The sequence below is a fragment of the Suricata suricatta genome, chromosome 8 (genome assembly GCF_006229205.1).
Source record: "Suricata suricatta isolate VVHF042 chromosome 8, meerkat_22Aug2017_6uvM2_HiC, whole genome shotgun sequence".
Lineage (NCBI taxonomy): Eukaryota > Metazoa > Chordata > Mammalia > Carnivora > Herpestidae > Suricata > Suricata suricatta.
This window is the reverse complement of record NC_043707.1, coordinates 47,231,200-47,245,604: the sequence shown is the minus strand read 5'-3', so window position 1 is coordinate 47,245,604 and position 14,405 is coordinate 47,231,200. Positions and strand designations below refer to the sequence as shown.

Below are 14,405 nucleotides of genomic sequence, written 5' to 3'. Positions count from 1 at the left end.
TGTTGATTTTTCTCTACTGTTTTTCCATTTTCAGTTTCATCAATTTTGGCTCTTTACTATTTCCTTCCTTCTACGTATGCTTGGGTTTATTCTGTTCTTTTTCTGTGTTCTTAAGATGGAAACTTAGATTGTTGTTTTGAGACCTTTCTTTTCCATTGAAACATTTAATGCTATAAATTTAATCACTTCCTTAGCTGCATCCAACAAATTTTGATATATTTTTATTTTCATTCAGGTTAAAATATTTTCTAATTTCTCTTGACTTCCTCTTTGACCTTGGGGTTATTTAGAAGTCTCTTACTTAATTTCCATGTATTTGGGGATTTTCCTCTTTTGTTTATTACTCGTTTCTAGTAATAATTCCATTATGGTTTGAGAATATACTTTATTATTTAAATTTATAAAAGATAAAATTTATCTTAGTAAACGTTCCATGTGTACTTGAAAAGAATGTGTATACTCCAGTTAGGTTCTATATGTGTTCTGTAAATGTTAGATTCGCTTGATTGATGGTATTGTGAAAATCTTCTGTGTTGTGTTTTTTTGGTCCTGTTCTATTATTTATTGAGAGAGGAGGGATGTTAACATTTCCTATTTTGATTTAGTACTTGTCTTTTTCTCTATAAGTTTGTCAATGTTTGCTTCGCATACTTTGAATTTCTGTTACAAGTCTCAGGTTCATATAGAACTAGTCTGTCTTCCTGACAAATTGATCTTTGATCATTATTAATATCTGACTTTATCTCTGACAATATTCTTTAGTTTGAACAAAGTTTATGGTTTGCATGGTGTATCTTTCAAACTGGATTAGTCTTTTATTTGTAAATATTTATGTATATGTATATATGTAGCCTATATATAATTGGGTCTTCTTATGCACTATTCCTAAAGTTAGCTTTTTAAATCACAGATATGATCATGTTATATGTTGTAGCAAAACTTTGATTTTTTCAATGTTTTTATTTATTAGAGAGAGAGAAAGAGAGGGAGCGAGGCAGCATGAGCAGAGAAGGGTCAGAGAGAGAGGGAGATACAGAATCTGAAGACAGGCTCCAGGCTCTGAGCTAGCTTTCAGCACAGAGCGTGATGTGGGGCTTGAACCCACGAACTGCGAGATTATGACCTGAGCCGAAGTCGGATGCTTAACTGACTGAGCCAACCAGGCGCCCCAGTTGTAGCAAAATTTTAAATAGCTCCACATTGCCTATAAAATTAAGACTCTATACATACAATTAGTAGTTTTTATTATTAATATAGGGCCCTTATTGTCAACCCTTTAATGAAACTGTTGCGATATCATGCTTAAGTAAACAATATAAAAATTGAATTAATAAATCTATACTCTGTTGGATAACAGGAGGAACTGATAGTAATTAAGCACCCACAAGTAATGAGTTAATAGTTGTTTTATACTTAGTCTTGCTCAGTCTCTAGAGCTATGGCTATCCTGTATGGTAACTAGTAGCCAAATGTGGCATTTAGATATAAATTAATGAAAAAACCCGTAAAAGTCTGTTCCTCAGCTCCAGTAGCCACATTTGAAGTGCTCAGTAGCTACCTTATATTCCAGTTATTGCAGAATGTTCTATTGTATAGGACGCATCTAAAGCAAAGATTGACAAAATTTTTATTAAAGGGCCAGTAGCAAATTTTTAGGCTTTGTGGTCCATGTGGTTGGTCTCTCTTGCATCTATTCAGCTTTGTTGTTATGAGGCAAAATAGGAATATACAATACATAAATATGTTGGCTGTATTACAGTAAAGCTTTATTAAAAACAAGCAGTGACTGGATTTGACCTATATAGGCTGTAGTTTGTTGATCCTTGGTTGTCCAGAATGTTGAACTTAATTCTTGATATGTTATTTAAAATTGTATATTGACAAAGTGAATCTATTCTCAGGGAATGAAGTATTTCATAGGAAGAATGATAATAAGAATTAAAGATTTTAGAATAGTTAAGAGAACAAGAAAAGTTAGGGAGTGTTGATAATTCTCTTCAAATATTTGTCATCTATCATGTAAAAAAGGAATTAGACTCCTATGCAACTAAGAAAGGCAGAACAATGACCATTACATGAAAGTTATAGGGATGAGGAGCCTGGGTGGCTCAGTTGGTCAAGTGGCCGACTTCAGCTCAGATCATGATCTCTCAGTTCGTGCGTGGGTTTGAGCCCCGTGTCAGGCTCTGTGCTGACAGCTCAGAGCCCGGAGCTTGCTTCTGATTCTGTGTCTCCCTCTCTCTCTGACCCTCCTCCGCTCACACTCTGTGTGTGTGTGTGTCTCTCTCTCTCAAAAATAAATAAACGTTAAAAAAAAAAAGTTATAGGAAATCACATTTATCACATTTTAGTGCAATATAAGGACAAAGATGATTGACAGGATAGTGAGTGACTAATAAATGCTAATAAATTGAAGTGATTTATGCATAAGGAGAGGAGGTTTGAATTCAATGACCTGTCTGATGTTTGTTTGTTTGTTTTTTTTAAATTTCAGGGCTCTGTTTATCCAATCCTTTGTTACCATATTTAGTTTTGGAATTGACTTAATAATGACTTGTTTTCTCTTTTTAAAAAATTTTAGCCAAAGAGAAACTCCTGAGTCTCTTCTCTTTAGTTAGGCAATTTGATTATTTTGCATATGTGTGGCTGTCATGATTTATGGTGTTCTTAAATAGGCAGAAAACCAAAAGCTTTTGGATGAAAAGAAACAATTTGAGAAGATTGCTGAAGAATTAAAAGGAACACAACAAGAACTAACTGGTCTTCTCCAAATCAGAGAGGTTTGTTTAAAAAAGACACATTTCCCCCCAACATTTTGTTAGTAGAGTACAGATTTACAGAATAAATGATAGCATAGCTCTTAGCTTTGTGAAAGATTTCTTCACAAAATTCCTTTCAAAGGCAATGTTCTTGCTACATTTAATATACTAACAGTTGGTGCGAAACACATCTAGAATATCTTCATATTCTAATGAGAGAGAGAAAGGTCAGCATTTAGGATATCAGGAGTATGCATCAAGCATGGTTTTTAAAATAGTCACTTTTTTGATGTCTTCAGTATTCTTAATTTATATATTTAAAATTTAACTTTTATTAAGTTCTTAGTTTACAATAATTTTTATAGTGCTTATGTTATAATTTTGGAATATCTGTTTTATTTTAAAAAGGTATTTTTTCAATCCATAACAGTATTACATTGTAACTATACAATAGTTTATAATAGTAAGAAGAGTTTAGTTTTTAAGATTCTACCTGATTTCATTAATTAATATATTGTTTCTAGATAATGGAGATTAATTACCTGGTTGAATAAAAGCAATAAAAATATTTTATAATTTGTAAATATAATTTTACTGGTTGAGCTTTAGAATATCAAGATGGAGTTTAATTATATTACATTTGTCATTCATTATTCTAAAAGTCTAATGGTTTTGGCATTAAATCTATTAAATTTTAAAATTTGACATTTTCTTACCAAATTTTTGCTGAATATATGACTTGACTACAGAATGACCATACTTTTTAAAATAAGAATATTGTAAAATGTTTGCTGTGATTATACACATTTATTTTCCAGAAAAAAGTGAATGATTTGGAAGTACAGTTAACTGCCATTGTGACAAGTGAACAACATTATTCCAAACAGGTTAAAGAGCTGAAAACTGAACTTGAAAATGAGAAGTAAGATTTCTACTGATAAATAACTTACATATTCCATTTTTAAGCTTTCTGGTAGTTAATAATAAATTAGTAAATTATATTCAATATTTTATTTGAATGGGGTTAATGTGTTTTATTCATTAGAGATCAAAATAATGTATTAATTTTACTGCTAATGAAATTAAGAATATGTATATATCATTGACATAAAAAGTATATCACAAAGTTGAGAACTTCTTTAGAAGATCAGTATATTACTTTTCTTGGAAACATTTAGTTTCTCATAAAAATAATTATTTGTAATTCTATCCAGTTATTTTGGTTACTTATTAAATTATTTGGTGAAGTGACAAAATCCACATAGGTCATTGAATTCCGGGTAAAATTTATCTATTAAGCAAAATGCCTTTAGTAAATGGACTGGTTAGTTATTTATACTTTAGTATACATTTAGGTTACCCTTCTATGTTTGCCTTTTCAACTTGTCATTTTTTAATCCACTCTTCAATGAATTTCCAGTATTGGTAAGTAGAAGATAATAGGTGCTTGCTACTGAGATCATTCTGTAGAACCACACAGTTCCCCCTTCTTTGATTTAAAATTGGTCCTGACTGCACCAATAGCAGCAGTTATCTCTCTCCCATTGTAGAGCAGTTTAGGTGTTGTGCACAAAACTTAAACCTAGTTTTACTTACTTTAATGAAAATATTTTGTTAGAAATAGTTCATGCCTACTTTAACCAAATCACCAGAAGTTCGGAATAGTTTTTGAAACTGTCTGCTAGAGAAAAAAATTCAATGAGACAGTAATACACTCTTTAAAAAAATTTTTTTTAAGTGTTTTGTTTATTTTTGAGAGAGAGCATGAACAGGGGAGGGTCAGAGAGAGAGAGGGAGATACAGAATCTGAAGATAGGCTCTAGGCTCTGAGCTGTCAGAGCCTGACACAGGGCTTGACCCCACAAACCATGAGATCATGACCTGAGCCAAAGCTGGATGCTCAACTGACTGAGCCTCCCAGGCGCCCCAGTAAGACACCCTTCAAAATTTGTGGAAAAGTATGGGGAGATGAGGTGTAGGGAATATGCAAAGAAATCTCTTGCATCTCAATTTATTGAAAATTTCAAATGTGTACAAAGTAGAGGGAATAATGTAATGAAGCAGCACATAGCTATCACTGTGCTTCAGAAACTAATTAATGGCCAATCTTATATTCCCAGCCCTTTTCCCCTTGCCCCTAAGAATACCTTGAATTAAACTCCACATCATATAATTTTATAGGTAAATAGTCAGGTCTGACATGTTTTTACAAAACAGGCTTAAGGCTTCTGAACTAAACTCAAGCTGCAACAGGCTTTCACTGGAGAACAAAGAATTAACACAAGAAACAAGTGAAATGGCCCTACAACTCAAAAAACAGCAAGAAGATATTGATGTGAGTTAAAAAAGAAAATACCAGTGACTTAGTTTTCTAACCTATAAATATAGGGGGTTAGAATATATGACCTTTCTTTCACCTTTACATATCTTAGAGCTGATACTCTGTTTTAGAATAAAAATATGCCTATTGATTTAGATGGTAATAATGGGCAACAGAATATAGAAATTACCCATTGATAAAGTTAATGTAATTTTAAGCATCAAGATTTTATGATTATTTATTGAACAAGTATTAAGTAAATCATACAGTGACAATGTGGAGGATACAATGATGAATAAAATATCTTCGTTGCTCTTTAAGATCTTATTGACTCAAGAGAAGAACTAAATCCTCAAATAACTTAAACAAAATATTATGTTATATGGGTTGTTTTGGGGACAAAGTGTTATCTTTTGCCTTGGGGGAAGAGAAAGCTTCAGAGAGAATATAGCATTGATTTTGGCCTTAAAAGGTACATAACTGTAAATTCAGTAGGTAATAGTGAATGAGAAAGCACTCCTTGAAGTCACAACAATACGAACAAGGATAGAAGGCTTTAAAGTATCCCTGGGAAACAACAAGTAAGACTTGCTTTTTAGCTGCTATATAGAAATTGCTAGGGGAGTAATTAAAATAAGGCTGGGAAAAATAGTATGGAACTATGCAAGTTAAATAGCTCATTGTCTTGTTTTATATAATACTAAATTTTTATGGTGACATAAAGGTTTTAAATATTAGTTTCAATTTTATTGTTGAAACAGAATGATTAATATAAACAACATTGGTTATTTCTTTAGAATAGCAAAAAACAAGAAGAACGGATGTTGAAACAAATAGAAAATATGGAAGAAACTGAAAAACAATTAAGGCAAGACTAATGAGTTGGCTTTTTAGGTCTGGCAATAGACCTTAGTATTTTATTTGTTATAGTTAATTTAGATTACACTTAAGTTGAATATGGTATAAAGTAAAAAATTAGAATGCTTGCTTTGGAGTTCTTAAAAAATAAAATTATAACAATATCTTTTGTTCTAGTGTTGAAATAGATTAGACATAGGAATTAATTTTAAAGCATCATGAACTTTCTTATTAGAATTTTTTTTTAATGTTTTATTTATTCTTGAGAGAGAGAGAGAGAGAGAGAGAGAGCGTGCATGAGAGCAGGGGAGGGTCAGAGAGAGAGAGGGAGACACAGAATCTGAAGACAGCTCCAGGCTCTGAGCTAGCTGTCAGCACAGAGCCCGACGCGGGGCTCGAACCCAAGAACTGTGAGATCATGACCTTAGCCAAAGCCATATGCTTAACTGGCTGAGCCACCTAGGCGCCCCTGGAATGGAATGGAAAAAGGATCTAGATAGCTTCAAGTTAAATGTATAAATTAATTTAAATGTTGGAGAAGAAGTGTGCCTGTTGATATTAATGCAGCAGTAATTACCAAAGTGAAAATCTAAACCAACAAAAAATATGAGTCAAGCATTTTAGAAATCTCAGAAAATGAATAAAACAAAACTATAAATTTTCTTACCATAACACTCTTCCATTTCCTTTAAGGAGTGAACTAGAATCTGTGAGAGAAGAACTAAAGCAGAAAGGAGATGAAGTTAAATGTAAATTGGACAAGAGTGAAGAAAATGTAGGTTATATTTAATAATAGATTGTAGAATAGAATTTCAAATAATAAAATCAGAACCACATGTCTAAAAAAAAATAAGGTGAAGTATTCTATTCTATAAATAGTGATATAGAGACTGTTGTAGGCTGTTGACCTTAAAAATATAGGCAAAGCTGAGTTATTTTGCTTATAGGATTTACATCTGGAAGAAATAGTGACATAATTCAAAATTTCTTTCATAAATCTTCTACATTTAATTTTGATTTACATTTTTAGGCTAAAGAGGCTCATGCTTTTAGTAAATAACATACTGATAAATTGACAAGTTTGTATTGTGCTTTGGTGGATATGATGTCAATATATAGAGTCAGAAAAGAGGTTTTCAGGGAGGAATGTCCCAAAAGTGGAATGGTACAGAGTATTATGTGATGGCACATGTGCCAGGCGCTGTTCTGGGTGTCCTACTTGGACTTCATTTGTTCTGGTAGATAATGTGTGATCCAATTAAGGCCTTTTTTTTTTTTTTTAATGTTTATATGTTTTTGAGAGAGAGAGAGAGAGAGAGAAAGCAAGAGTATAGGGGAGGGGCAGAGAAAGAGGGGGAGACACAGAATCTGAAGCAGGCTTTAGGCTCTGAGCTGTCAACACAGAGCCTGACATAGGGCTTGAACTCACGAACCATGACATCATGACCTGAGCCAAAGTCAGATGCTTAGCTGACTGAGTTATCAAGGCACCCCCAAGTAAGTGAGGTTTTTTATTAGGGAAGTGATATTTTTAAGTTTTAAGAATGGAATGAGGTGATGTGAAAGACACTGGAATCAGTTGGAAGGCTTTAAAAGAGTGTCCTGAAAACTCGGGGGAAAAAAAAAAATCTTGGAAAGGACTTTGGCCTAATTTAGTTTGCTTACTTGTTCCTGAATTAATTATTGTGGGTAAAGGGTAGAGTAATTTGGTGAAGCCTGAGCTATGTACCCATCTACTTGAACTCACAGTTTGTGAGATTGAGCCCTGCATCAGCCTCTGGCTAACAGCACAGAGCCTGCTTGGGATTGTCTCCCTCTTTCTCTGTTCATCCCCCTACGTGCCTGGCCCCCCCTTCTCCTGCCCCCCCCATCAATAAATAGGTAAACTTAAAAAAAAGAAGAAGAAATCAAGGCTCTGAATGGCATGACTAAGAAGTAGTACTGCTGGCCTTTTAACATTCTTTAGCTTATACCATATTTTTTTCTTCAAAAAATGTATTTTTTGCTTTCAGTTTCATATTTATTAATTCAACCAGAGGAAAAAATCTTATCCTAAAGACTTGGTGTATAATTTACTGCTTTAAAATTTGGATCAGAGGCTTCTCAAGACCCCAGTCCTTTTTTTGTGATGTGGTAAAATATGAATTTGGTGTTAAATGTAAAATAAAAATCCTCTACCAAGAATTTAAATTTATTTTATCAGTGTGCAAGATATTAGTGATGAGTTAAGGAAAAAACCCAAAATGCAAGACAAGTTGTTAGCATATTTAAGCTTTTTCCATGGTTGGATTTTGATTTGCGTATTGAAACAGCTTCCCAGAAAAAATCCAATTTGCAGGTAGTTCTCAGATATTTGCCTGGCATTGATATTCACTACACTTCCCACTCCCACCCCCCAATCTGCTACCTTAGTTTAGACATTTATATTATTTCATATATGTTTTATCAGAGCCAATTTTCTCATTTCTGAAATGGAGATAATAATACCTGACCTGGCTTTATCATTGGGTTATTATAAGGTTCCGATTAACAAATGTTTGTGAAAGAAATACTTAGAAAATTATAAACATTTGTATGCAAGTCAACTTTTAAAAATCTCGGGTAAGGGGTACCTGGGTGGCTCAGTGTCTGACTTGGTTTCTGCTTGGGTCATGATCTCATTTACTGTTCGTGAGATGGAGCCCTGTGAAGGTGCTGACAGTGAAAAAAGCCTGCTTGGGATTCTTTCTTCCTCTCTCTCTGCCCCTTTCCCACTTGCGTGTGTCCACACATACACATGCACTCTCTCTCAAAATAAACATCTATTTTTAAAAATTTCATGGTAAACTGGGAAATTAATAAAATATTATGAAGTGATTATTGGGCAAAGAAAGATAAGAATGATGAACATTAAAGACAGTTTCTTTTTAAAAAATGGGTACTGAAATAAACTGGGAAAATGGATATTTTTGTGGAAATAAAAGACCTAGTTTTAGAATTCCATTTCTAAAAACTCTCGTAGAAGAAAATTGTGTTAACATTTTCATCTAATGTCATATAATGTTTTTTAGGCTCGCAGCATTGAATGTGAAGTTTTAAAAAAAGATAAACAAGTGAAGATATTAGAAAACAAGGTATTATCAAATTGCAAAATGTGTTTTTGAGAAAAGAGACTTTTTCAAAACATGACTAGATTCTTTAGGACTGGTCTTTACACTGTTCATTCTCCACTGAAGGCTTTAAGGAATAATTTTGGATTTTTACTGCGGGTTGCTTTGAAGAGGCCCTCAGTTACGAGTTTTGTACAGTGCTTTGAAGGTCAAAGTTTCATAAAACTCCTCTGTAGTTGACTCTTCCCTTCCCCAAATTTCACACTCTGAGCAGCTGCATTTGTTGCAGATATCTTTAGAGTGGCAAGATGCTTTCAAACATTATTGTTAGACTTTGCTCTCATTTTTATAATCAAGGGAGCTACAGAAAATTTTCTCATCTTTTAATGTGAAGTTGTGAAGTGTTTTTACTGCCTGACTGTCTATCCCAATTCACTCTTCCTTTCTCTGTCCCTCCACGCACTTGTCCTGATCCTGACCTTCTTTATAGTTGAGTGTTCTCTGGAAAAGTATAGTTCACTCTCTGAAGTTCTGACTTCTGATAATCAACACTGTTTTCTTCTACCTAGTATTCTGGTGAATAAAATTCTTTATGCACATGAAGTTTTAAAAAACGAACTGATAAAAAAACCCTTTTGATTGTTTAAGTCCTTTTCAAGAATTTTTTGACCTGCTACCAAATATATTTATCCTCATTAACCCTAAGTTTGGAGATTATTTAAGTGTAAAAGGAATGAAAACTTGTTATTTTAATTTTCATTAGCTTATTTAGAAAGAAGGGAGAGTGAGATGGGGCAATCAAAATGACTTCAGAGTTGATAGTTTTGATGTCACTGTCATATACTTATTTTTGGGTGATAGTAATGCCAGTTATAGATGGTTTTTTAGGAATACCAATATTTGAAGTCTTTTCAGGTCTGATCTGCTTTGTGTTCTTTCTGCTGATGTGTTTACTACTCATTGATTCTTAATTCTTTTGTGTTTAATGATTCTTTGGAATTTCACCTATGGAATTTCTTTGAGGCTTGTATTGAAGTTAATACCTTTCCAAAAAAATTTTCTTGGAAGCACTATTCACCAGGAATAATTTATATTAAATTCTCCATTTTCAGTTTTTCCAGATAATAGAGATAGCATGAATTCAGCCTATAAACTATAAGGCCACCTCATGTCTACAAATTTCAGGGAAGATTTTGATACCTTTCACTTAAATGTTAGCATCAAGACAGACAAGTTTTCTTATGATATCCTTCTCTGTGGCAGATTTATTTCTTGTTTATGTTTTCATAGAGTAGGTAGTCGTTTGAGTTTGTGGCTTTATGCAGGGTTGTGTTATTGAATTCTTTACCTTTAGTGAGCTCTAAGTTTTATCTCATGTTTCTTACTACAGGTAGTTTCAGCATACATCCTTAGCTGGCTTTGGTGGTACCCTAAACCTACTATTACTACTTTAAGTTATAATTTCAGATAAGCAGATTACTTATTTTCTACCCATTTACTTTTAAATTATCTTTATCAGGAAGGTTGTTCAGAGTATCTAACTGGCTTTTTGTCAAAATTGGAAATAAGGAAAAATTATATATGCAAATGATTGTACCTGCTAATATGTTTATACCAGTAAAACTGCTGTGAAAATCAGTAAAGTGTTTCTCACTTTTCTTTGGCTTTTCATCCTGAAGTGGACCATTTGGGATGGAGAATATTAAAAATGAGATAAATAAGTCACTGTAAACAACAGTGCCATGTATTAGCTTTGGAAGAATAGTTGGCTATGACTGTACATGGCTTTTGCAGTAAAAATTTCAACAGAATATTTTGTGCTGAGAGAGATTAGTTTTTTTCCTCCATTGGAGTTTCTGTTTTGATGGAAATTAGGACAGTTTACAAAGTTGTAATGTCTTAGAACTGTTTAGAAATCTGTGCTGCTTTTATGATACTCCAAATATTTCTTAGCTTAATGCCTCTTGATCCAATCATGCATGCGTACTCAGGTGAAATAGCCCCTTAGAGTGAGATATAAAAAAGTGGTATAGATAAGAGGAATTAGAATGTAGTTAGTAGAAAGAGCATCCCATTATGCCCCTTCCCCAAATATAACAAGTAAAAGAGACTCAGAAATGAGAAATGGGAACTTATGAGTAAGAAAGAAGGCAAATTACAGTTAATCTTACCTCTGATTATAGCTTTTCAAGATCCAATTAATAATATAATTCAGCCATCTGTATAGAATTGACCAACAGGCACATTTTCCTTATTAAAATTTATACTTGATCACATAATTTTTTGACATTAATGGAGTTACTTAACCACATGATTTTTGAAGTGACCTCTTTGTTACATTACACAATATTTTTGTTCAAAATTACTTGACTAGAATATTGAATAAAATAATTATAATTTCTCATAATTTGTAGTGTAACAATTTAAGGAAACAAGTTGAAAATAAAAGCAAGTATATTGAAGAACTCCAGCAAGAGGTATGTACTGATTCTCAAAATCAAACTATTAAAGGAAAACTATTTTTTTCACTATACTTTTAGAGAATAATGCTTTTCTTTACTTTAGTAGTTTCAGTTTAAGTCAGTGGCGGTGCAAAATTGAATCACACTGGTACTAAGCATAATTATGTACTTTTAATTTTTACAGAATAAGGCCTTAAAAAAAAAGGATGCAGCAGAAAGCAAGCAACTGAATATTTATGAGCTAAAGGTATTTGGAATCTTTATTTTTAAAATACTAGTAAGTAGATGAGAACTTAGGAATTTTAAACTTCATATTATAGCACTTATTTTCAGAAATTATCTTTTGAGATTGTAGGAATCAATCTTTTTGGTTGTAATAGAGTACTTGGCTATGATTTGGTATATTAAAATAATATAAGCATCTTAAAACATATGAACATGCATGGCATATGTGTGTATTCATCTTCCTTACCCATACCTCCAAAGTTGAGATTGAGTAGGTTTAGGGTGGAACCTTGGAATCTGCATTTTATAGAAGCTTTATATATGATTATCTGGCTGCACAAGAGGTTTGAGAACCACTGATTTTGTAGAAACATTAAAGTTAGGGAATGTCAGCTCATGATGTCAGAGGTCTAATTTGTTACCATCTTCCCAAGTCTTTGAACAACAACTGACAGTAAGTACTCAAATAGTTTTTGAGTCTTGAATGGAAAACAATGGTTCTTGGTGTTTGAAACATGTCCCTTTTCTAGGAAAGCAAATATATTACACCTTCGTGTAATATTATGAGATTAAAAATATATAAACTGTTAAAAATAAAGTCTCAAACTGCTGAAATTATGTAGAAAAATAACTGCATGTATCCTGTAAATCAGCCTTCTGCAGGTAGAATAAAGAGAAATGTACAAAATATTCATAGCAGAATTACTTGTGGTAGCCCTAAACTGAAGATATCTCAGAGAATCATCAGTAATATAAAAATGAGTCAATAGGAAATCACTCTAAGATGAGCCAGATGTTGGAATTAGCAGATAAGGTCATTCTCAGGTGTGTTCGATAATGGAGAGTATGATTGTAATGAAATAACAAATGGGTAGTCTCCATGAATAAATGGAAACTTTAAAAAAGAATCAAATGGAGATTCTAGGACTGAAAAGTAAAGTATCTTAAACTTAACATATCCTAGTAGTAGATTGAAAATGGATGAAGAGAGTGTCAGTGAACTTGAAGCTGGATCAATAGAAATGATCAGAGAAGCACAGAAGAAAGATTGGGGGGAAAAAAGGGAACAGTACCTCAGTGGTCTGTGGAACAGTACCAAGTGGTTTTAAATGTGTAATTGGAGACTCCAAGAAGAGGGTAGAGAGAGAATAGGTCAAAATAAAGTTATTTGAAGGATTTCTGAAAATTTTCCCACCTTTAATAAAAAATAGAAACTTGCAGATCCATGGTTTTTATCAAATACAAAGGAAGATAAACAGAAAATGATACCTACGCAGGTATATCTTAGTGATAGTGCTAACCCCCAAAATAGAAACCTAAAAGCAACCAGAAATGAACATCATATTGCATGTGGGGAAACAATGACACAAATGAGGGCTGACCTTGCATTAGGACAGTGAAGGCCAGATGACAAAGGAATGACATCTGTAAAATGGTGCCAGAAATAAACTGTCCAGCCAGAATTCTGTATGCAGCAAAAATAAGGACATTGAGAGCTACTAAATGTTATAGCCATGCTGAAGGAATTTTTTTCTGTCTGAAGGAAAATGACATCAAATGAAAACTTGAATCAATGGAAGGAATGAAAAGCACTAGAAACAGTAAATATGTAAATGAATATTAAAGGCTATGTATTTTTTTTTAATTTTTAAAATGTGTATATGGCTTCTATTAAAATGCTGTGTATAGTGCATAAGATATAGGATAACCATGGCACAAAAGGCAGGAAGGTAAATACAACTACTTTGTTGTAAGATTTTTACATTATACATGAAGTTCAGTAGACTATGATGTTAGTGATACATATTCTTCCCAGAGTGGTCACTATAAAATAATGCAAAGAAACAGTGAAAAGCCAATAGAAGAACTGAAATGGAATACTAAAGAAAACACTTTATTCCAATGGTTATCAAATGCTCCTTTATTGAAATATTTTTATTTCCAGTTCTTCACTAGGTTAGCTGGACATTCCACTGCACACTACTGATGTCATCTATGATGTCATGAGGGTGGCAGCCATCAACATTGCAGCCCACAGATTGGGCGGTCCCCAGGATCTTTGATGGTTCCAGAGAGTTCTCTAGCTAAAGATTGGTGCCACATCTGTCTGATTTTGTTGCCAATCTCATCAAAAGTGGTATTTTCACTGTGCTTATGGTTTTCTGCTGCTTTTTGTCTCTTGGCATTTTCTTGACAGCTTTGATAATCAGGACAGAGGCAAAAGGTACTACTTCAGTCTGGGTCTGTCTGTTCCTATGGTCAGTTTCACTGTAATCCTCAGACCCTTCAATCACCAGTTGCCTTGGTGATGTCATCCCAAACCTCTTTTGGAGACAGACCCAGGGGGCTGATCTTCCGGGCTAGGACAGTTGTGGCACCACTTCCTACCATTGCACCTCAGGGATACAACTTTGATCTCATTGGGATCAAACTTAGATGGCATGGTGAAAGCAGTTGGTGTTGGATGAACCTGGATTTGGGACCACCGAAGAGAGTTGCACCTTCATCTCCTCCCAACCAAAAGGGGAGTAAAACAAAAGAAGATGATAGGAATGGAAGGCAAAGAGCAAAATGATATATCTGAATCAAACATAACAATAATTACCATAATATCAATGGACTAAATACTTTAATAAAAAGAAAGAAAGATAGAGATTGATAGTCTGGATAAAAAAATGAGACTGAACTATAT

General features: G+C 33.4%; 1 protein-coding gene across 1 annotated transcript in view; it reads left to right on the top strand.

The window, feature by feature from the left end:
* Positions 1-14,405, top strand: part of SYCP1 (synaptonemal complex protein 1) — a 118,625-nt gene that overhangs the window by 58,927 nt on the left and 45,293 nt on the right. The window contains exons 17-24 of the mRNA XM_029948062.1: positions 2,676-2,780; positions 3,578-3,681; positions 4,977-5,094; positions 5,877-5,947; positions 6,631-6,712; positions 8,988-9,050; positions 11,441-11,503; positions 11,673-11,735. Of these exons, the coding sequence (XP_029803922.1) occupies positions 2,676-2,780; positions 3,578-3,681; positions 4,977-5,094; positions 5,877-5,947; positions 6,631-6,712; positions 8,988-9,050; positions 11,441-11,503; positions 11,673-11,735 (669 nt within the window). The remainder of the gene's footprint in view (positions 1-2,675; positions 2,781-3,577; positions 3,682-4,976; positions 5,095-5,876; positions 5,948-6,630; positions 6,713-8,987; positions 9,051-11,440; positions 11,504-11,672; positions 11,736-14,405) is intronic.